Here is a 25,274-nt window from a genome sequence, read left to right on the forward strand (position 1 = left end):
GGGCAATAAACATGGCACATTTAATCATCATTCTGGACACATATTAACCATTTCAACGTCACCTAAAACACCCCAAGGATGCAGTTTATCTGACTCATCCAAGAGGTCATACCTGTGACAGCTTATGGCATTTTGCATCATCATGACTAATTTGTATGGCCAAAACTGTTCTTGAGGCACTCACGTATCATTAACCTCACGTTTTATTCTCTTTCACGTATGAAAGCTGGCTATAATCAGTCAGCTGTTGATGAATAATGCGCTTTCAAGATTATGTAACTCTGTTAGTCCCTACAACTGTATGTTTGTGACCCATGATTGTAAAGCTGATCAACTGTAGTTGATTATAGTGCTACTAGAGGGACATTAAAGGGTGTGTACAGTTCTGGTCGAGGTGGGGATTTAGCTTTTAACGTTTTGCGAGATATTCAGAAATCACTCTATGAGATGTCAAAGAGCATGCAGTTCAAAGGGGTATCAAAAGTTTATTCGATGAAAATCGGTTTTGAAATGGCTGAGATATCCCAAAACAAGGTGAAACAAAGAGATCCTAATAAAGTTGTGGCATGTCGCCTTTTATTATTAGCACTTTTTTGGATATCTCGGCCATTTGAAAACCAATTTTCATCAAATAAACGTTGAATCCTTCTTAAAATTACATGCTCTTTCATATTTCATAAAAGAGGCTTTTCATTATCTCACTTAGGAATATTCAAACATGAATCCCCAACTCAACCAGTACTGTACAGTCCCTTTAAGTGTTTCTAAGTGTTTTAATTTGCCATTTGCAGATGAAACATAAACCCAGCATTAGTGTTCCAAAATAGTTCTAAAATGTGAGTTAGGGATAGAAACAACCAATATAAAAATTTGAACCAGTATAATCAATGTTTAGTATTGTTAAACATAAAAAATGTGAACAATAGTTAAAATAAAAATTGTTTCCAGACTAAACCGTCTACAGTTATGGTTTAATGAGAAAAACAGTGATATCTCGTTATATTTTAAGCTTTATTGCGAAAATGTTGTGTACAATGTATATGGTAGGATGTTTTGTGATACAACTGACCTACACCATGCATCAAATGTAATATCTTGAACATTTGTTAAATCACTGCTCCAAAAGGTACGGTGTAAACAGGACCTTTAACGTCGGTAGAGTAAGAAAGACAGAAAAATCCATCTGTCCGGAGGAATTTTTTATCATTGTTTGACTTTTATGGCTCTCCTCCGTAGACATTAAAAGGAGGGAATTCCATGAAGAAAGATGTAGTCTCCACTGAACATATCCCCGACGACAAGAAACAGACCGATCTTTCAGTCAAGGAGTAGAAACGGTGCAGTACAAAACATCATGATGAGTAGTTTACTATCAATTCTAGACAGAATGTCTGTTGTATATATGTATGTATAGAGTCAATGTGGATATTGTACTGTATTCAGTAATTGCAATTGCAATGTGGATATTGTAGGGTATTCAGTAAGAGCAAACATTGACGACCCTACTGCACTTTGGAGTCACGTTAAGATACCAGGGGCTAAAACTACACTTGAATGTGGTCAAAAATGCAATGTTTGAAGGTACAAAGTACTACATGTATTTGCATTAATATACATTGTCAATGAATCTCAGTTTGCCATAGACCATGTGCACACACACACAATAGACTCAGTTATACAGTTGCATGTTGTATTCCAGTGGTGTCTATGATGTATCTCACAAAGTGTATAGTTGTACCAATGAAAGTCATGAAAGTGGTACCGTACTGATTTTGCTTCCAACAAATCACTTCATTATGTCATTTTTTTTTTTCAAAGTTACAATTCTTCCATAATAGGTTATGGAAACAGATAGTAGATCATTATTGAATGCAATAACTGCTACCACTCTAATTTTGAGTTAACAGAATCAGAAGGGTAGAAATCTCAATCTACTCAGTGTACCTGTTGTATATAAAGTGCATGAGTACACCGTATGATACTACTAGTTAATGTGTATTTGAACAAACAAACATTGACGACCCTACTGTACTTTGGAGTCACGTTAAGATACCAGGGGCTAAAACTACACTTGAATGTGGTCAAAAATGCAATGTTTGAAGGTACAAAGTACTACATGTATTTGCATTAATATACATTGTCAATGAATCTCAGTTTGCCATAGACCATGTGCACACACACACAATAGACTCAGTTATACCGTTGCATGTTGTATTCCAGTGGTGTCTACGATGTATCTCACAAAGTGTACCAATGAAAGTCATGAAAGTGGTACCGTACTGATTTTGCTTCCAATAAATCACTTCATTATGTCATTTTTTTTTTTAAGTTACAATTCTTCCATAATAGGTTATGGAAACAGATATAGTACAATCTGTAGTAGTTAATGTGTATTTGAACAAACACATGAATTCATTAACATACAAGGGAGAGTCACATCAAGGCAAGTGAGAATTCAGGCTCCCAAGTCAATATGTCACATATGACAAAGGAATGAACATACAATAACCAGAAAAGCGATCAACAAAAAAAAAAAAAAGGAGTGTAATTAGGAAAAAGAATATACACGTCTTGAAATATCACGATCTGCACTGGCTCACCATTGACCCCTGGTGACCTCTTCCAAAACAGCCTTAGCCACATTGACATCCAGCCTGCTGCATGGACACAGATCCTAATCAAAGACAACCTCAATGCATGCACCCACACACAAATTATATGTATCCTGTCAGACAGGTGTTTGCTTCGTGTGTGTTTATCTGAGCTACATTACAACAAATGAGACCTTTCAGTGTATCAGTAAGAATTTTGTATACACAGCCTATTTAAATAAAATACATGTAGGGCCTACACTGTATTGTGGCCTCTCTATCCCAGTTGGTTTCTGCAAAAATAATGACATCAATGTTCTTAACAGCATTTTTTGTGAATTTACCATTTGCAGCTGAAACAAAAACCCAGCTTTAGTGCTTCAAAATAGTTCTAAAATGTGAGTTAGGGATAGAAACAACTGATGTACAAATGTTAATCAGTATAATCAATGTTAAGTTTTGTTGATTATATAAAATGTGAACAACAGTTTTAATAAATTGTTTCCAGAATAAACCGTCTACAGTTATGGTGTATTGAGAAAAATAGTGATATCTTCTTATAATATTTTAGACTTTATCTATTGCAAAATGTTTATAAGGTAGAATTTTCTGTGATACATTGTACAACTGACCTACCGGTTACACAAATATACATTAAATGTGATGACTCGAACATTCTTTAAATCATAGCTCCCAATGGTAGACAATACCTTTAAACTGAATACCGTACATTGTGGAAGTTAAGCATTTACCTGTATATTTGCAAACAGAGACTGTAATTGAATCTGTTTACATTTCACACTCAAGATCGCCAATCAAAACTGCTAATGTCCAGTTTAATCTTCCAAGCACCGAACAATCCAGGATTGCTCTAAAAATATGGATGAAATATCTTTCTTTCCAGAGCAGACACAGTTATTGCTCATTATGTAATGCCATAAAATGCATTCTGAGATTGTAATAATTTTGTTTACTTATCACACTCGAGATATAAATCAAAACTGCTAATGTCTAGTTTAATTTCCATGCACCAAACAATCCAGGATTGCTCTATAAATTGATGGTCTATTGGAATATCACTCTATCTCAAACAGACACAGCTATTGCTTATCATAAATGCAATGCCACTGTTTTCTTTTTGTAACATCCATATTTCAGTTTTTTTTTTTCTTTCTCTAGCAATCAAATTAGAGAAAGGAGAAAATTGCTGTGCTAAACAGATGACTGTAAAACCTACGTGTACATGTACATGGCAGATGTACAGTGTACATCAGTATGTGTATACTTTCAGGTTCTGGCATATTACATTGTATGAGAAACTGCCACTTTGTCACAGAGACATTCATATGTCAAATACACTGAAAATGTGAAGTTTGTTTGACCATGATTGAAGAATACAGTACACACAACATTTACAGCCATATACCTGCCTACACACACACACACACACACACACACACACAATTGATGCATAAACTTTACACATTATGGGACAAGGGTACAAAAGCCAATATATTCCCAAACTATCATAGGCCTACACTTTGTATATACAATGTATATGCCTGCAGTTTCACATATGAAATGTACACTTGTTACATTTTGTACACTGTTGTGAAGTTGTACCATAACCAGTGTGCAAAAGCTAACAGGGAGAAAACTACATTGTACAATCTGTAGTAAAGCTGCAATCTGATTACTAAATATTTGATGTGTCTTTTTTATCAGTAATTCAGTGCTAATTCAAACTTTGAAGGTAGATTTTACACCCTTCGCTACTGTTTCATAATGAGATTTGAAAATATTCCCAATACAGTCTTGTGCTTGTGTATAAAATAATATCAATTGATGTATTTTTGCAAGACACTGTCTCGCCTTGCCTCTTCTATTACATTGTTTTGTGCATTGTTAATATGTTGTACATGTACAGAATGTGTGTCAGTCTTCAGGGGCGGATCCAGGAATTCTATAAGGGGAGGGGTGCAGCTAATATTTCTGGTGCCACTTCCAGGTTTCATTTCTTTCTTTTTTTCTTTTTTTTAAAAACAAAAAGTAAGGGGGGCGGGCACCAGTTGTGCCCCCCTCTGGATCCGCCACTGGTCTTGTCTCTCTGTGGGCTTCCAAATTTATTTTCGTCTTTTATTTCTTCTTCACAGAGGCAAACATACAGGTGACTCCCATTGAAATAATGTCCTTGGGCCTTTGGACAAGCAGTGTTCTCTAGCTGTATCGAAATTTTGTTATAGCCGAAAAAATAATAATAGCATATCAAGATACACTGTACATGTTGTATATCAATGATAACAAAATTGCCAGATAATGAAAGAAAACTGCCGGTCCGAGGACTTTAATATATTAACGTCCAACGGGAGTTACATGCATCACGATCATGTTGATATCACTATATCTGATATTATTATCAATTGTTATCACCGTCATGATCATCAATTAAAACTGCAATATGTACTGATGGTCAATGCTTCTTGTCAAAATGGGTGTGGATACAAGTGGTTCCATTTATAGGATTTAAATTAGGCATGTATGTAAAAGAGTACGTGTACACTAAAAAGGAGACTGTATTACTATTAGATGTATTAAAATCTTACCAATCTGTATCTCCATCACGATGTTGTGCAACCGTGAATCCAAACAGACTTCCCGCGGGTCCACTAAAGGTGAGCGGGGCTCTAGTATCAAAATTAAATCCTTCTGTGGTCTTTGAAAGCAAAATACACTGGAATATGAAAAGAACGAGTAGTACACCGAGCTGGGAAGTCCGTCTAACTCGTGTTGAGGAGGCGCATGCTGCACACCACGCCCGGCGGGTCCCCATCGTATGGCCAGCCATGATTATTTTTACGACTCCACTTTTATTACTCCTTGTGAATAGACGACGGATCTATGTGTCTATTCCGTGCGGCTTCTATGAGTTCTTCTTTCCGACGTTGTTGAGGATCTAATCAGATATCCTCTCTCTCTTTCAAGAGGGTGGAAGCGATAATAAACGAGCGAGTATTTAGGTTTCTTCTCACTGGTCAGACGCTATATGAAGACGATAGATAGCTCCTGTATTGGGCCGGGGAAGAATGGTTGGTGAGCTAAATATGCGTCAAAAGTTGACAAAACATGTCACTAGTCTATGTATCCTAGGCTAGCCTCGGTTGTAAGAGTGGGCTAGTGGGAGGCAATGAATTTACATCTGCTCTTTTCAACCAGATATCAAAGTTCCAATCTCATTATCAATCACAATCCATCTTCTACCTGCGTTTCATGAACCGCTAGGCGCTACTCCCTTCCTCTCCTCTCGATGTGCTCCGTAGGCTCGCGGGGGAGGAACAGTGCTCTTCAGGGCACCAGCTGGATTTTTGACCGTTCCTGATCGAACACCAAAACCAGTGATTATTATTTTGACAAATAAACAAGGAAAAGGCTAAATAAATAGAAGTGCGAACCCCGATCGAAAGAAAGAGTCCGGGCCCTCCCAGTCCACACCGTTCTCCGATAATATATCCAATGTTAAGATCCAAAGCTAAGTGGATATGATTGATTCTTCAGTACCTAGACACCTGTCCAACTCAAAAGGAGGTACAATCACCATCTGGTGTGTCTGACAGCTACCCTTTTAACTGTGCGTGATATGCGTGGCGCATGGCCTGCCCTGTAGAATCTTTATCCACACCATGCCATGTACGTATCAAGCAATGGCAAGTACACACCCTGAGCGAACGCATAAGTCCCTTTAGTAACGTTCCGATTCCTACCCCTTGCGTGCCATGCAGAAAGAGATGGGTGTATAATAGGGTGCCAGTGGTCGTACGCGCGGAATGCACCAGACTACATGTACCTCTATGGCTCGTGACCCATTCCATTATTGTACAGAAGAGTGCATACTGAGTACACCATGCATACAGAAATAAACAGTAGACGCGTCCGATTGGTAGACATTCTTATAGGAAGAAAAAAAAAAGAACAAAGCATCTGTGTGCTCGCTGAGTCATTCGCTGTGAATGTAAGTGGGTTTTTCCAAGGAAATGGTCCATGTTTACCGTTTTTCCGGTCAGATATCAAACATGGACTGAATACCGAGTTTTGTCCGGAAGAAAAACAAACTCGCTGTAATGACAGCATTACAGTTGCTCTCACCCCCACAAGACTCAATAAACAAAGAATTAATAAAATTACAAAATAAAATCAGCTAACCAGAGGACCCGCAGGCATTTGCGCGCATGTCAAGGTTGGGTAAACAAGTGCACTGCAATGGCTTCATTATGAGTGTGTAGGCCCTATGCTGTGTGTTTACAGTGAAATTAAGTTGTCATAAAAATATACCAGGGCCGGCGGAGCGTTTTCAAAAGTGTGTATGTGTGTGTGTGTGGGGAGGGGGGGGGGGGGCACTTCCGGATTTCATCAGCTAATAACAAAAAAAAAAAAAAAAGGCCTTCAGCGCAATTTCTGGTCCCACTTCCGGGTTTCTTCAGCTGACAAGCAAAACAAAAAACAAAAAAGTCTTCAGCGCAAAAAATTAAGCTTACTGCGCTCACACTAAAGTATGTGTGTGTGTGGGGGGGGGGGGGCAAAGTGGGTTCCGCTGGCCACGTATACTACCATTTGAATATGATCAATCATAATTTAGAACCTGCTGTAGTATAGTTATACAGTATATTTACCAACCTCGTGGATGATTTAATATTTACTAACGACATACAATGCATTCTAAATTGAATTCTGATTATTCTGCTCATTATTCTGTTATTTCTTCTTTAGGCCCTATATTCAATCATTGGAAAATATGAATTTAGGGTCCTAGATGAGAATTACTTCAAAAACGAGTAGGGCCTATGCCTAAATCATGAATTTATGATCACAATGATACCAACAGAAAATTTCTAACCGGCTGCGGAGTGCATCTGATTTTGATTGTATGATTTATGATTCATCTTAGTTTACATAGATGAAAGGTTTCAAACTCAAGTAACATTTGTTCCTCTCAAAGTTTGAGAAAGTCATGATGGTACGGATTCATTTTGTTTATGTCAGTGTTTTGCTTTTTCTTTTATCGTTGATTTTTTTAACAAGTTTTGAATTTGCAGCCACTAATTTAATTCATAGGAGGCAAATACCCGTAGTAGTCTCCAGTTACAACAAAAGTTACTGTTGATGAAGACATATTTATAACACATTCTAGGGGAATGGGAGGGGGTTACCATTGACATCGTTGACCCCCCCCCCCCCCCCACACACACACACACACACACACACGCTGGAACAGGAGAGGCAAAATTAAAAACAAAATTGTCACAATTAAAAGCCAATCATAATACTGTAATAATACAGACATGACCGTCGGTGTGTGGCCAGTGCAGCAGTCGAGTGTTGTGGCTTCTTTGCTTGAATCAAAAGTGCGCCCTCTGCACTGATTGGAAAAACAGAGCGAGAAAGGTTACACTGACAACAGATGGCGATATTCAAACTTTTTTTCACTGACTGCTTGATAGAAATACAATGTTCATGCCCCTGATGTCGGCCTGCAACTGAAGCGTCATCAAAGCCTTCGTTTGACTGGCAGGGGTGAGTGTTCATTATGATGTCACAATTCATTTGAATCAACTACAAAAGACTGAAAGTGCATAAGCAATGAGTATATAGAATGCAAATAAATCTCTATACAAGACCGTGTCAAAGGAAAAATCTGGTAAAGATTTGAATGTACAAAAGAATACTGCTATACGGCCGTGGTATACGATCATCTTATAATTCGCTATATTTCTGTTTATTTAAAACATGTATGTGAAATGTAACTTTCTTATATTTTAGATCTGATTTTGCTGAGGCCTGTATAGCATCTTATTCGTTTGATCTTCGACTCTAATTGGATTTTAATGAAGGTAATCTGAACGGGTGCTGTTCGTTATTCCGAAGGTTCGTTATTCCGAAGGTTCGTTAATCCGAAACAAACAAATTCCCTATACCTATAAGAGGTTCGTTAATCCGAAAATGAAAAAGGGTTCGTTAATCCGAACATTTGTGGCGTTATTCCGAAGGTTCGTTATTCCGAAGATTCGTTGATCCGAAAATGAAATTCGGAACAACGAACTTTCGGAATAACGAATCTTCGGACTAAAGAGCCTTCGGAATAAGGAACCTTCGGAATAACGAGCTGTAACCATCTGAACATGCAAGCCTATTTGCAAATTTTATATACATTAATGCTCTCCCTACATAGGCGAGTCCCTCTGTATTATGTTTATGAAGGTGCTGCAGGCAGTAAGTTTTTCACTAGATGTATATACAACATGTCGGTGGAAGTGGAATCCAGAGCGAAGATATCCCCCCCCCCCAGAAAAAAAGAAAGAAAGAAAGATTTTAATACTTAATCCAGGGTTCCACACCGTACTTGTATTTTTGGTGGCCCGAAAATCATTGATTTTTAGTTTTTGGTGGCCCGAAAGTGAAATTTGGTGGCCCGAAAAAAAAAATCAAGAAAAACATAAGGAAAACTAAATCGGTCCTAATATAATACTAAACATAGAAAAATAAATACTAAGTATTACTGAAGTGATACAGGTACCCATGTCTAAAATAAAGGCAAACATCCGACTTTTTTTGGTGGCCCGATTGTTCCACCAAAATCTTCATTTCTGAAATTTTGGTGGCCCGACGTGCGTTTTTGGTGGCCCCGGGCCACCGGGCCACCGGGCCACCGTTAGTGTCGAGCCCTGCTTAATCAAAATCATATAAGAACCGGAGTCGGTATCATCAGGATCATTGCGATATGTTTTCTTCTTTTTTTTTTTAAATCATTGTATACATGTATAAAAGTTGAGATAGGCCTATAAAACGGTATACCGGTTAAGGTGCAGCAGTGGCAAAAATTAACAACCATGCACAACATAGGCCCTGTCTCTCATGTTTTTTATTTTGTTTTGTTTTTTGTTTTTGTTTTTGTTTTTTTGTTTTTGTATTGTCTTTGTTTTTATTTTTGTTTTTGTTTTGTTTTTCTGCTGCATGCCATATAGGCGCTGTCATTACTGCCGGCAATATTTTTAATTGCACAATATAGTCATCGATCCATACAATGAAAATGAAGCAGTGACCTAAGTGCGCTTTATACATTATTAATATCGTGAAAAGATGATAATTATACAGAGCTGTTTGGACATTGAACATAACCTGGTGATAAATATCACTTTCTTTTTAGCGTTTTTTTTTTTTTCATTTTTTAACGAAAGGAGAATTTTCGTGAAAAAGTGTTATAATCTTACATCAAAATGTACTTAACATAATTATTTTTATATTATATCATGTTTCTTACTGCCACCATACCAAAGGGCTGAAAAGTCTGTTAAGATTTTTAGAGTAACTATGTCCAAATTTAGATGCCTTTGTTGTTGTATATCATCTGATATCTTACTTATAGAAAGTTTGGTAGGGACCCTACATAAACCTGACTTTCTAGAATTTCGCCGTTGGTTGCACTTTGGGGTATACTGTCTTCTCATGCTTTTATTTCATCGCTCTGAAACTTTCTTCATTGTGTGATTAATCTTAATATCTCATATAACAATCTGAAAAAGTCTGATAAGACCCATTTAAATCATTTTAAATGCCATTCATTTCAGTAATGGGATTTCAAATATTCTCATGTTTTGCCAATATTGCCGTTGATGATGTTTATACAGTATTCTATTGGTGTATTGGTGTTTCTTCCGCACCCCCATAATGGGCCGTATGATAATCAAAATCCATTGCCAATGTCATTGTCATTGTCAGCAGGCTCAATCATAGTGGATACAACCGACCGTGGCTTGACCGCTGTCATAATGTGTGTACTGGATCTATACTATCGGCGAGCAGTCACTCCATGCGATTATACTCCTGCACTGATATTGTTTATATTTGAGGCAGTTAGTACATGGGTTATAGTAACTATAGATGTCGCAAGTCGCAATTTTCTTGTTTTGTTGGAGTTTTTTTCTTTGATTGTTTGTTTCAAGGAGGAACTGTTTCAATTCATTTGCATTTCTTATATTTCCTTTTGTTATTTCATGACAAAATGTCAGCTTTGACGCTAATATTAATTGTTAATTTGTCCAGTTGAAGGAAAGGGTACGAAGCATAATAGTAAGCACGCAATCACCGCAAGATGGCGCTATTACCGCAGGAACCTCGCCAGAGCCCAAATTCTATAGCTCTGAACCTCACCAGAGTACGAGTAGTGTCCTTCCCGAACCACAAAGCAGGTCAGGTCGGCTGGCTGCACACTGAAAAGACATGTCCAGTTGTCCTTATCATGCACAACTAGTTGAACGTATGTGGTACAGGCCTCACACCTGTGAATTAAGTGGACAATCCCGAGTCTCGTCACTTTTTCAAGATACCAAAACAAGTCTGGAAGGACTTGAATCCGAATCCCTTAAAAAATCATTTGCCCTTGTAGAGAGGCTGCTATGGACTCAGACTCTTCCTCTTTTATACATGATGAAATAGGAGCTATGTTATTCTCTCGGTATACAAGTAGATTGGAGCCACAAGGACGCCAGCCACAAGGGCCGCTGAGAGCATCCCACCGACTGCAACCCCTAAAAATACCAGCAAGGGTGATCTCCATGATCAAAAGTTATATGAGAATGAGTAGATATTATAAATTTGATATAAAAATCATTGTACAAAATAGACAGCGTGTTAATTATTGCTACCTTGAACTTGGATAATACCGAACAATGCAGTGCAGATTTTAAACACTCGGAAGGAGTGATTTTCCTGGCAAATGAGCCACAGATGAATTATATACGTGCCCTGGGGGAATGAAAAAAAAAATAATACTATACACGTACGCGCTCGTGAATGGATTTCTTTCTTCTCGATACTAGAGGCTTATTCCGAAAGTTGGTTATTCCAAAGTTTCGTTGACAAATGCAAAAAGATTCTTTACTCCAAAGCTTCGTTTTGTCCGAAAACGAAGCTTTGATTCGGAATTCAGAAGGTTTCTTTATTAGGCCCACAACGCCCACAATGCGAACCTTAATTTTCGGACTAACAAACCATTGGAAACTCCACAATGTTCGGATTAACGAACAGTATTCTTATTCTTATTCTTCTTGTATATATGTATATATATATATATATATATATATATATATATATATATATATATATGAAGAGTTTGTTTGCAAAAACCGATAAGTCCATTTTTGAAGATTTTGAATTACGGTCTCTGTCATAAAGTACAAAATAATACCTTTTAAATGATGTATTGGTCACTATTATATAAAGGTACATTTTTGAAGTTATGGTCAAAAGAAGCAAAAATTTTCTTATTATTCTCTTTATTTTTCTTGACCTTTAATCGCAAATGGTCAAATGGAGATATTTGCCATTAAAGGTCAAGAAAAATAAAGAGAATAATAAGAAAATTTTTGCTTCTTTTGACCATAACTTAAAAAATGTACCTTTATATGTAGTGACCAATATACCATTTAAAAGATATTATTTTGTACTTTATGACAGAGACCGTACTTCAAAATCTTCAAAAATGGACTTATCGGTTTTTGCAAACAAACTCTTCATATATATAATTATATATACCACTCTAAATTTCTTAGATTGAAATAGATTGTAGTCAGGGACCAATCTAAACGTTGGATTGAAGTTTTCAATCTAATAGAGTAAGAATTCAAACTTATTTGATTAAAACTTTCAATCCACGGAATTTAGAGGGTATGATTTTTTTTTTTTTTTGTGTGTGTGTGTTCCAGAATAACTGAACCTTCAGAATATAACCGACCTTACTACTTTCGGACGTACCTCAGAATAACGAACATGATTCGGCTCGCATTATAAAAAAGAACTGCCAACGCATAATAATCAATACATGCAGACTGGTAATATGTTCATCCGAGCATTGAAATGTATCTATACTTGCAATAGAACATCCATTCCATTGAAGACGTGACTGTTATTGTCTGCCTTCCTAGTGGTGAACTTACCTTCTGAAATAAGGTATTAGATGAGAATTGCACGTCAGAAAACGTAGACATAGAACTGACTTCGTGATTCGGACTATTCCTCATTGTATATAGGCCTATGTAACTGCATGATGGTCTGGCGGCACGAGATCTCAGTATTTATTTGTTTATTTATTTATTTATTTATTTATTTATTTATTTATTTATTTATTTGTTCATTCATTCATTCATTCATTATTTTATTTACTTGTTTAGGGTCCTATCTATTCATTTTTGTCGATATGATGTCCATACAGTGTGGTGCAATGTAATCTTGCAATATGAATCAATGTTAAATTTAACTTACTTTTTAATATAGAGCAAAGTTATGATGCATGCTCCTTCATGCAACACAATTACATAACACTGTAAAGTCCGGTGTTAAAACTCCAACAATGCAAAACTATACTGGTATAAGCCCTCTTGCATTTATTCCAACTGCATCTGTGCTATATTATGGGCTTATTGCGCATCCATCTCTCATGCATATAGCCACATTCACACGTACAAAACAGCGGTATATAACGATAGCGATCCACTCTCGAGATTATGATTTTGTACCCCACTAATTCGCGTTCGTGGTCTGAATCCTACTAAAAGCGCAGGTCTTATCGTGCAGTCTTTTTATGCGTCCTCCCCGCGCATGCACTGTACTGTTGTCGAGAATCCTAACACAATATACCTGCAAGGTCCATGAGAATAAAATGTGACCGTGCATCCCAAAACCGACAAAAAGTCGCACGCCCTAATTTTACATGGGAACTCAAAATATGTGAAACGGGTCAACCTTTATCATATTATGGAAAAATAGCAATCCTTCTACATAATTCTAAAGTTTGGGATCACAGAACGAATGGGAAATTGTGTTGTTAGCCCTTATTTTCTAGAACATTTCTGTACGCGCCCCTCTTTATTTTTGGTTAAAATAAAAGAAATGAAAAGAAAAAATGGCGCGGGGGAGGGATGCATGCGCCCCCTTTAATTTTGCAGATTATATATATATATATATATGAAGAGTTTGTTTGCAAAAACCGATAAGTCCATTTTTGAAGATTTTGAATTACGGTCTCTGTCATTAAGTACAAAATAATACCTTTTAAATGATATATTGGTCACTACATATCAAGGTACATTTTTGAAGTTATGGTCAAAAAGAAGCAGAAATTTTCTTATTATTTTCTTTATTTTTCTTGACCTTTAATCGCAAATATCTCCATTTGGCAAATATGTACTTATCGGTTTTTGCAAACAAACTCTTCATATATATATATATATATATATATATATATATATATATATATATATGTGTGTGTGTGTGAGTAAAGAGGTTTTTCCTTTTCTTTTACTTTGCTGCTTGACCCTTCGCCCATATTATAACATATCCAATCATTTTCTTAGAAGTGCTGACCATCAACACTTTCGCGCTTCATCACCTGCACATGCACTCACAGGCACCACTCCTGTTTACCAAGTAATTGTATAAAACTGGATTTACACGCACTTTAAAGGGACTGTACAGTACTGGTTGAGGTAGGGATTCATGTTTTGAACATACGATAAGTGAGATAATAAAAAGCCTCTTATGAAATATGAAAGAGCATGTAATTTTAAGAAGGATTCAACGTTTATTTGATGAAAATTGGTTTTCAAATGGCTGAGATATCCAAAAAAGTGCTAATAATAAAAGGCGACATGCCCCAACTTTATTAGTATCTCTTTGTTTCACCTTGTTTTTGGATATCTCAGCCATTTCAAAACCGATTTTCATCGAATAAACTTTTGATACCCCTTAAAACCGCATGCTCTTTGACATCTCATAGAGTGGTTTCTGAATATCTCACAAAACGTTAAAAGCTAAATCTTCACCTCGACCAGAACTGTACACACCCTTTAACATGGCCCATCTGTATTAGTGTTCAAGTACTACAATAAAAAATGGTAATTTAACTCTGGCTGTCCGTCTGTTCAAGCACGGCTTATAACGGCGGCCCTCTGCATTATATGTATATATTATATATTGTACTGTGAATTAAGTCATTATTGGCCATATAAACATTTTGTATGTTATTTAACGTTTCATTTGTCTTTACATACAAAATATGACTTACTATGTAATATGTCAATAATTTTCAGAATTGTATTTGTGTAATTGAACCTGCCTTTGTTATTTTTGTTATTCTGAAAGAAAATATGAAATGCAGAAAATAAAATCTTTTCAAACAAAGAAAGAGAGAGAGAGAGAGAGAGGGAGAGAGAGATACTAGAGAGCAAAATAACACAATGTACCAACATTTGAGTTTCACAAAATGACGCCTTTTCTTAGCCCATGCAGGAGGACACTTCTGTCAGATATTTTTGATTGCACAACATAAGACAGTGAAAATATATCAGATTGATTTAGTACCATACCATACCATACCATACCATACCATACCATACCATATACCATACCATACCGTACCATATACCATACCATACCATACCATACCATACCAGTACGTGTAAATGAATTTGCTGCAGACCATTAGGCCTACTGGCGTGAAATTCCTCATTAATACCACTCTAGATTTCTACAATTATCTTGAGTTGTCATACTCTATCTGCAATCAGGACCTGTTGCATTGCATTAAATAATCTAGGCTGTTAAATCTCTGAATACTCAATTCTGATTGGCTGAATACGTGACCTATATGTTTTATTTTCTGACTTGCGTTTGATATGAATCTTTTTACGTAACAGGGCCAAATTTAGACTTATGGTTTGATATTCCGATGGAATAAACCAGCAGTCAAGTGGATTTTGATCCTCGTTGATATCGGTGTTGGGTTCCCACATCAAAATGCCCCTTACGAACAGCTTTTTAATATTATTCACACGTTGTTTAGTATACTTTCTGTTAAAAATCTCTTGAATTATTATTATTATTATTTTTTTTTTTGAAAGCTTGATGCATTCCTTTCTGATCTATGTATAAGTCCTCACATCTTGCCACTGGGTAAATGTGATTAAAACCACCTCATTCAGTATTGATTACTTGGCATATCTGGACCCTACGCACATAACGCTATTGGTCTTCTGTGTTTATTTGACCTATAGTCCTAAATCAACAAAACGCATGTGCTTTTGCTGTATAATAAAAACAGTGGCAAAGGTTACACCTGCCGTTAGTTATGTGGTACGAGGTTAGACTGCGGCCTCCCTCATTTCACAGTTGTTGTCTTTTAATTCAGACCATATTAATATATTGTTGACAATATTAGCAATCAATATCATCATATTTTTCATAATATTATCTCTTACGGCTATTGGCATGTTTATCCATAGTTTAAACAATATGATTTACTCTTTTCTCTCCTTTTTCATCAATGTATTATCACACTAAAGAGCAAAAGTCAACAATAACAACAAGGCTTGCTGGTTCTAAGACTGGGTCTAACCCTACACCCCCACAGAAACAGAAAATAAATGGGTCACAATTAATGCATTATTCATTACTTCAGTGGCGAGTGTGAAAAAGAAAACGGATCGGCTGGTCAGGCAACAGCTCTGATTGGTTGCTGATCGACACACGCTCGTATAAATTTGCATGATAAATAGCACATCGCGCGATCGCGCCACATCAACATATCAGCTGATACGGCTGTCGCTGAAAACCTCGGACCGGTCGTGACCTCCGCACTGGTTCCAACGCAACCACCACTGCAGTCTCCAGCCAGCGCCAGCCGCCGAGGCATCACTTTAGCGTATGAATGACTACACTACGTAGCTGATGGTGTGTTTTCTTTAGCGAACAACGAGGCGAGCTACTACTACGACAAGAGGCAATCTTCTTGCGCTTTGTGAGGTGATTTTGTGGACTGCTTCTTTGCCACTCTTTCGCCTGGATGTATATCAAGGTGAGATTAACAAATGAATTGATATGAGTAATGATTTGGCGCTAGAGTGCCAGTAATTTCCGATGTAATGATCTCTAACTAAGTAAGATATCGGGCAAAAATGTTGCAATGTGTTCTTTCTCATTCAGCGTCTTCCGCATGCGATGCGGTAAGTGGTAAGTGGGTTCCTTCCTTTAGATCTTGTCTTTTTTTCGTTGCCACTGCTCGATGACGACTGGAACGTTAGATCTTTTCTACTCAGTACTTCACTAGACTGCTATATGGCCCTAGAATTCTAGTGGCATTGTGTGCTAAACATGGCATAAACTTCAAACATGGTCCGATTCGCTAGTTGACATGTCATTGCTTTTCTGCTGATGCCGCATGCCGCTAACCTATGCTATGTCCGGCATCGGGTTGTGAAATCGTACATTTTCCTCGGCTCGGTCAGATCGACAAGGAGTGCAAATGCCCAAATTCTTTCATGTTTGTGTAGCCTAGGCCCTACACAAAACCCTGTGTCCGATATGTGCCATCGACGGACAAACTCGTAAAGTGTCAGCAATGTTCAATCAATGATCGGTGATCCTCTTCTGTCCGAGTCTGTCACACGGTCATTGCATCCATTGGTCGAGTTTGTTAGTGTAGAAACCTAGTCTAATTCAGATGTGAGCCAAATCAATCATTAATAATTTTATTCAACACCCAGATAAGACCCACTGACACGGACAGAATGCCAGACATTTCATTCCTTACTCTTAGTCTTAGGCCTATCCAAATGGAAAACAGAGCAGGGAGCTATAGTATTGAGGTGCCCAGAGAGGTGCAGAGAGCAGAGTCTGCCGGAGAGATGATTTTGGATGGAATTGTTCACCAGTGTGGTGCACTGCACTGTGTGGTACACAATTTACCTTAGTAATGTTAGAGGTTTTGCTCAGTCTGAAACCCACCCATTTATCTAGAGCTCTAACGTTAAGTCTATTAAATGCAGGCTTGTATGCAGTCGTATTCAACTCTTCTACTCGAGTTGAGAGAATGTAAACTAAAGTTCGTGTGTCGGCTCCAGTGCCAAAGTTCAACCATGAAGCAGGCGATCAAATTTTGGACAGTGTTAAATGTTAGTTATGGTCCAATTAATAGCATGGCCAGCTTGTGTTAGATATAACCGTTAGATTTAATATTTCTCGTTCCTAAAAAAAGTGGGGCATAGACCTCCCTTTAATGTCAGTCTACACCAGTGTACCAATGAAGTTAGCAATAGATGTGTTTGTGTGATTAAAACCTGATGCTGTTGTGTAGATCGTCTTTTTCTTTCATCTGAGTGGCATACAACTGTAGGCATACTATCGTACTTGTGGCTGTGCTTTATCAGGTGCCCAAATGAAAATGTTGCTACTGTTAAAGAAAGTTCAGCAAGGGTATCTTCCAGCCTATGGCAAAGATGTTAATTTGAAGTTGGCTTGTGGCTCTTTGCTTTGCTTTTAACTTTCTCTAACAAGTCGTCATTCTCACTTGTACAAATGTAACTTGTTGATATAATGTTAAGTATGATAATTATGGAACTATTGAATATATGCAACAATTACAAGTTTTATAGAGGGGAGAATGCAACATTTACAGGAGCCCATCATCATGAGCTATGACTCTTGCCTTGGAGGGCAACCCCAACAGACAAACAAAGCAGTTGACTATTAACAATGGAAGCTCTGAAAGCAATATTGATTGGTATGCTGCATTGACCAATCAGAATAATGTGCAACTGTGGGTGTGACCTTGCTCTCATAAATGATTAATTCCAAAGCTGTATTTATGTTACAAGGCCTTGATGGATCCAGGGTCCACCTGGCATAATGAGATGCACATACATGTATTGCTGGAAAGAGAAGGAAAAACACAAAAACAAAAACATCAGTCGAGGTTGCACATATATGTTTGTGGTTTATACTTGCTGCATTGTACATGTATATTTTATATCTCATAAATCTACCTGTTAAAGACTACATAGTTTCGCGAAACTCATGGCATTAGATGTTCCACTCGCATGATTATTCTTTTCCCTTTTGTCCAAATAACATCTGCATGTGTATGCAACATTAGAGCAGAAAGAGGGCTGCTGTTCATGTGTGCTGCTGTACATTCAAGATAAATCATGTGAAAAACTTGAAAGGAAGGAAGTTGAAAAACCTTCGTGATAGCGAGTGGGAGTGTGCTGCACTCTGCTAAATATATATCCTTTTTCACTCCGAGTATTTGCTTGATAGTGACCTTGCACCGAAAATATAGTCGTTAGGCATATATTTCCCTTTCAATATTATGATGGTGACCCTCTAATCTAAACCTGCCACTGTGCCAGTGTGACGGAAGCACCGTGAAGACCCCAGATCATTATGTACATTGATGAAGTTCCCACATGGTTTCGTCTCTCCTCTCTTTCAGATCAATCCTGCAATCAGATTACTGTAGCTTCATATCGTGTGAAAATTCACCAGTCAGTTGACATTGAGTGACCTCAAAGGAAGGAGTTTCTTCCCTGCAGTTCCTCTCACTCTGCCCTATGACCTCTGAACCCCCAGGGAGGAACTGTCTGGCAAAAATGTGATATCGGGAAAAGAAGCAAACTTTGAAGTGATCTTACCCAGAGAGGAAGACACAGACACATTCATTTTATCATCCTTCTGGGGGTGCAAGCTCCAAGGCATTGAAGACAAGGCGACTGAAGGAGAGACATACAGAGAAAGAGTCTGGGTGTTTTTGACTGCACGATCAACCATGGCTTCACACTCGCAAGTTTCCAGCGTGGGTCAGAGTCAGAATGCCAAGGAGAGCAAGGGTGTCACCTCATTTAGCCACACGATGGCAGTCTTACTGGACAGACAAAAGGTCAAGGTTAGTCACCAGCATAACTTAGAGCTCCATTTCTTTTCAGGTTACAAGTTCTTTATTCTATAATTTGATAAAGCAGCATTCAACAAAGGGTTTACAGAACAAAAGCACATTGACAACTGTACAATCCTATGCAGAGAACAGTCAAAACAAAGGCAAAGAGAGGATTATGAAAGTGTAATGTCTCAGCAGGAAGAAATGTATAAATCCAACTTGGCCTTGATGACACGGTAATTCATTCTTTCTCTGTCCGTGTGTAGGTATGATTTACAGAATGGTATGTTTTGTAATCCTTCATTTGAAGAATGCATGCATGGCCTTGTTACCAAATGGTTTTAGAGGTGTGATGAGATTGCCCAGTTATCAAAGCAGAGAAAATAATTGCATGAATGGTATTAGCCAAAGCCCGAAGCCCTTTTCTCCCTTGGTTTTTAGCCCCTTAATCTCCTTATCCCTGTATTATCCTTAATCCTGGATTATCCTCATCCCCTTTTCTCATTTTTCAAAATTTTTTGCCACTGAGAATTGGCCTAATGAATCCTGGCATTGGCAAGACTTCTCCTTTTTCATTTCTACTTGATTCTCAAAAACTTATTTTGTGGCACCTTCTGAATTGATTTTACATCCCACTTTGCCAACTTGCATTCACCAGCATCACATGCAAATACTGAATGTATCTGCAGTTGTTTGTACTGAAGAAACCAACCAGTATATTACGTACAAGTAGCTATTCAGTGTTTGTGTTCTCATGCTTATAGTAGACATCAGAATGGATATGTGTGTTACATTCAATGTGTTCTTTTTTTATTTATGAATGATGCTTCAGTGTACATGTACAAATTTCCAGTTAGCATGATACTACTACTGTATGCCAATACCTATGTCGCTCTGTTTGTAGGCAACGTGCTAAAAATGCGTTTAGACAGTCAAATTAATTCTGTGTGAACTTCTTTGCCCTTCCAGTTATGTCGGAGTCTTTGCAGAAGAGGCGTCGTGCTGTTTATCATTGGCATCGTCATGGCACTGGTGCTCAACCTCCTTCAAGTCCAAAACAACGTGACCCTGTTTCCCCCTGGAACACTGAACAGCATTTCATCGTCAGCATGGTGGGTTGCACCATTCTGTGGGTCGGCAGCAGGTTAGTCTTCTTAAGGATTACTGTTAAACCAATCTCTTCCCCCCCCCCCTCCAACATATATACTTACGTTCACACACATGTATATTCTCTTTCTTGTCAGTGAAGGTGTTTACTTCTTAGGAAGATATTACAAACATTGATACTTTCATGCCTCTCATCCAAGTTTCTGAATGAAGCATTTCTTAAAAGGAGAGAAAGATGAGATTGGAATTATATAAATGCATACAGATGGACATCTTGCCTTATATCAGAATCAAATAACCAATGACAGTTATTTCATGGTACTTAGCAGTACATGTTTTGTTTCTGAATTAGTGTACAATTGTGCAAAATACGTGTATTTTATATGACAAGAGTAATTCTCAGCCTATGTTGCTTGTCTGACTTGAATACCTTTGTCATAAGCTTGAATGTACCACAACTTGTATTTTCCTCTTCATCTTGCAGTTCTGGTTGGCCTCCTGTACCCCTGTATAGACAACAAGCTTGGCGAGACTCCCTATTACAAGAGAGAATGGTCACACGTCATGAGGTGTCTTGCTGTCTTTGTTGGAATCAACCATGCATGTGCTGTATCCTTTCTTGTCAGTGCAGGCTTAGTATTTACGATAATTGTGAGGGACCTGAAGTATAGTCTCCATTTCCCCACCGCATTATTTTCCTTTTTCTGTCTATGGATGGAGAAGAAGTGAGACATTTGTGAGTGAAATCATGTATCTTTAATATCCCATTGAAGAGAAGTCCTATAAAGTGACTGGGCAGATGTCTGGGGGAAATATAGGCTAGAGCAAAATCAGCTTGTCCTCAATGGTTTAAAGTATTGCTGTTCAATTCATTTTGTTATCATCTCTAAAATTATCAGTGATATGTCAAGAGATGCCTTCATACTTATAAGTGATAGGAGAGGCTGAGATTAGTCCATGATTATATGATGTGATGATTTACTGTATGAATTTGTTTGCATTGCATTGCAAAGAGTATTCAAAGTATGTCACTTAATTACCATTTCATCGTCAGATTTGTCATTCTGCACATTCAAATTCTCTTGTTAGAAAGATAATATTAGGCAATCTGTCAGCCTTGTTCTGGCTGGAAACTCTGTTTTGAAGGAAGTTCTAGTGGCAATTTGTTCTTTGCATTCCTTGACTAGTGTGCTTTGTCGCTCACGCAGAAAATTGAGTTTGCAAACAACCTTCAGTTTTCGCTGACCCTGGCAGCAATGTCCCTTGGCCTGTGGTGGCTCTTTGACCGGTCAAGGAGTGGATTCGGACTTGCCCTCACCATTGCATTTTTAGCCACCATCGTCACTCAACTACTTGTCTACAAGGGTGTTTACAGGTACGTAAAGTTAAGCGCATGTAAATCAGAGATGTCTCATTTTAAAATTGGTGCCCCATTACCCCTAGTGGGGACTATCTATAAATACTATTGGCACTATGTGCAAACAGCAGAGATTCCAACTGTTACTTTTGTGCAATGTCTTGTACTTTTGCCAAAAATCCTGCAGGTTTCTTGGGAAATTTAATTTTTCCAGAATTGTATCACTATGCATGTCTATTGCAGGAAACATAAAGAGGCTGTATTTAAAAAATATATTAGATATAGTCATACACCTTTTCGTCCCTCAGAATACTGCAATGGTATGTACAAGGTTGGCATCCTTGTTCAAATCAGGGGGCCAATGGTATCAAATTAGTAAATATTGCATGATGCATTCTCCATTGATGAATGTCACCTGTGTGTATTTGGAAAGGTGCATGACTATAAACCGAGAAATGTGATAATTTTTTTTGCAGTTTAAAAATGGTCACCGAAGACTGGTAGTAGTTTTATGTCTGAGCAAAAATGTTTTCTGTGTTCTCTGTACCACAACTTTCTGCAATGTGCTGTTATGGGAACCAAACATGATTTATAAACTGTGGTCAGATGATAGTGATCAAACGACGCAAAGAACATGATTTATAGATTGCAGTTAAATGATGATAAGACATTGCTGAGAACATGATTTATAGAGTGTAGTTAGATGATAGTGATAAAATGATTCTAAGAACTGTATAAAATGGTCACTCAAGTATGACATGATGTGCACTTTAAAACGACTCTTCATATCTTTTCCTTTCTCTCTGACAGATACACTGAGCCTGACTTTTTGTATGTCCGATCGTGGCTTCCGTGCGTGTTCTTCTCAGGTGGCGTTACGATCGGCAACATAGGAAGACAGCTTGCCCTGGTAAGTTGCTTATGATGTTGGCATGACTTACTGTATACGCCATATATTTCGCGAGTCTAAATTTTCGCGAATCAGGAATTCCTGACGATTTCGCGAGTGGTTAAATTCGCGATCGTGGAGTCCTGTACACAACAGAGAAGTGTACACGCGTACGTCACATTCACATCGGTATCAGAGTCAATATTTTCGCGTGTCTTTAATTTCGCGAATAGCACCTGACTCGCGAAATTTGCGAAAATGAAAACCTCGCGAAATATTCAGCGTATTCAGTATGGTATATTGCTTGACAATCCTATCAACAAACTCGGTACCCCTTTGATCTTTATTTCATACCTACCAACCCCATAGCTCAACAAATAGGAACACAGGTTAGTAAAACATAATTTGCAAAAGTGGGACTGTTCATCAGTCACCCATACTTCACTGCATCCAGATGGTCATGATATTAGGAAATCAAGATTTGATCGAGCTTCTTCCCTTGAAGGAGAGCATGAATATAAATTTGAGAAATGAATAGTTGGTAGATGGGTTATTCATAGCAAAATTCTGTCTACAGATGAGATTATTTTAATTTTTAGTTTAAATGTATGTGTCAGATGTAGATGCACATAGGATTGTCTGTGGTTGATGACAAACTGACTGCTTAATCGCTGAAGGAGAAAAAGGTAATCTTTTGCAGTAGGATTAGTGTTAGTGTGTTTATTGTTCTGATCAAACAATCATTACACAGCTAATCTGAATATTGATTGTGATGATGACATTTGTGCTTGAAGGGTGACTCGCATTATTTTGTTCTTTTATTTCTCGTCAGGTTGACCGCAATTTTGACAAAGAGCACATGATATGAACTCGACAGTGGAGTTGCATCTAGAGAGCGTACTGCTGGAGACATTGACTGCTTCAAGTGAGACGAAGCCCCATGCTGGCTCATTTCTTCTTGAAAGCGTCAAATTGACTTTCAGAAAGACTCATGTGAACGATAACAAGAGGCTAAATTTGGGGTTGAGAGATGGAGATAGTGAGCGAAAATGACCCCGACGCCATCCACTGCCGCAAACTCAACAGTGATTGTGAGCTGCTTCTTTCGTTGTTACATTTTTTTTTTTTTTTTTACTTTTTTTTTGAAGACGTGGAATCAACTCCAAGAAACTGTATGTCTTGGTTGCCAGAAGTGCTACATTTAAGAATGGCTCCATTCTTTTTGCGCAGGCATCAAACTAAAGAGGATTGTTGCAATATTTTCTCAGGCTGGCATGTTACTTGCATAGCCTATCCCCCCTGCCTTCATGTTGGGGGATTCTGCAGTGACCGCCTAATCCCAAGCGTTGTCCATGCGATGGACTTTTCCATTATTAAAAAGAAAGACATCATGATCTGCAAGCTTGGACCGACTGATAGGCAGTGCATCTCATTTGCTGAATTCCAAACGCAGAGCTGCCTGAACTGATTCTTCCTATGGACTATGGCGTGACAAAGGGAAGGTTCTCCACTCTACTGCTGACATTGTATGCTGTTCTGTACTTTAATGGAAAGGGGAATCCAAAACAGTCCTTCCGTGTAGCCAAGGCAAGGGTAAGTGTCAAGGACAATTTGTTGAGTCAGCAGCACAGACAGTGTGATATTTATGATCTTCCAGTGCCCCCCATGCTGACATTTGTTCAGAGACTCTGGCCAGCTGCGCGGAGATGAAAGAATGTGACTCATCTACAAGTTGGAGAAGTTGCCTGACGGGTCCTGTGTGCAGTAACACGTGTCTTCAGCTTGTGATGTCAAGATTCATAACCCTCGTAGTACATACCATGTAATACACATGATCAAGCATTTAGCAATTAAAGATGTCTACAGTCAGTGGAATGTCCTGTGGGACACATTACAATGTGTTTGCCATGCCATAACCACACTAAGGATATTAATGGATGTAGAAAGCATTCAGTGTGTGTAAGTCTTGGAAAAGTTTTTTTTTTTTTTTTTTTTTTTTTTAATATGTATGATCCCACTGCTTAGTACAGTAATCTTCCTAGGTGTTAGGGATTACCCTGTACACTGTATGTATCCCTTTAAATAGGATAAAACTCCTGCTTCAGTTGACAGGCATAACAATTGAAGCGTAATAAGTAGCTCTCTTGTACCTATTGTGTGTAGCCACAATTAGCAAAATATGTGTTCTTCCCATGACTAGTGCATGCCTTTCCCAGGTTGGTCATTCCCTACTGTCCCATTTTCCTTTTAGCGTCTGTTGCAAACAGAGAAAGTGTGTATCAAGGTCAGCTCAGAATCGAAGAGAGTGACCTCCTGGAGTTTTGGGGATTATCCTTTGTGTGTACCTCTGAAAAGTAAAGTGCGTTGGATTCCTGCTCTTGTCGACAAACATAAGACTGTTGGCATTTCATGCTAAATTGTTGTTTGGTACCAATTATCTGCAGCTGTGAGCAGCCAGCAGAAAGTGCAACATGTTCCAGGACTAATATATGTATGTACCTTTCCCAGGGTGACCTTTATACAGTACAGAAACTTGTGGGAAATTCCTCTACATTTTCCTTTCAGTGCTCTTTAAGC

The 25,274-nt window shown here is 38.0% G+C and overlaps 1 protein-coding gene across 1 annotated transcript; it reads left to right on the forward strand.

Annotated features, from left to right (window-relative positions):
* Positions 1–19,161: 19,161 nt before the first annotated feature.
* LOC140243701 (insulin-induced gene 2 protein-like) lies at positions 19,162–23,663 on the forward strand. The gene is made up of 6 exons (XM_072323362.1): positions 19,162–19,353; positions 20,314–20,488; positions 20,936–21,060; positions 21,660–21,826; positions 22,619–22,718; positions 23,530–23,663. Exons 1-6 carry the CDS (start codon positions 19,237–19,239, stop codon positions 23,563–23,565), a joined length of 720 nt encoding a protein of 239 aa, XP_072179463.1. The 5' UTR covers positions 19,162–19,236; the 3' UTR covers positions 23,566–23,663.
* Positions 23,664–25,274: the final 1,611 nt, after the last annotated feature.

This window comes from Diadema setosum, chromosome 20 (genome assembly GCF_964275005.1).
Source record: "Diadema setosum chromosome 20, eeDiaSeto1, whole genome shotgun sequence".
In the NCBI taxonomy this organism is placed as follows: Eukaryota; Metazoa; Echinodermata; class Echinoidea; order Diadematoida; family Diadematidae; genus Diadema; species Diadema setosum.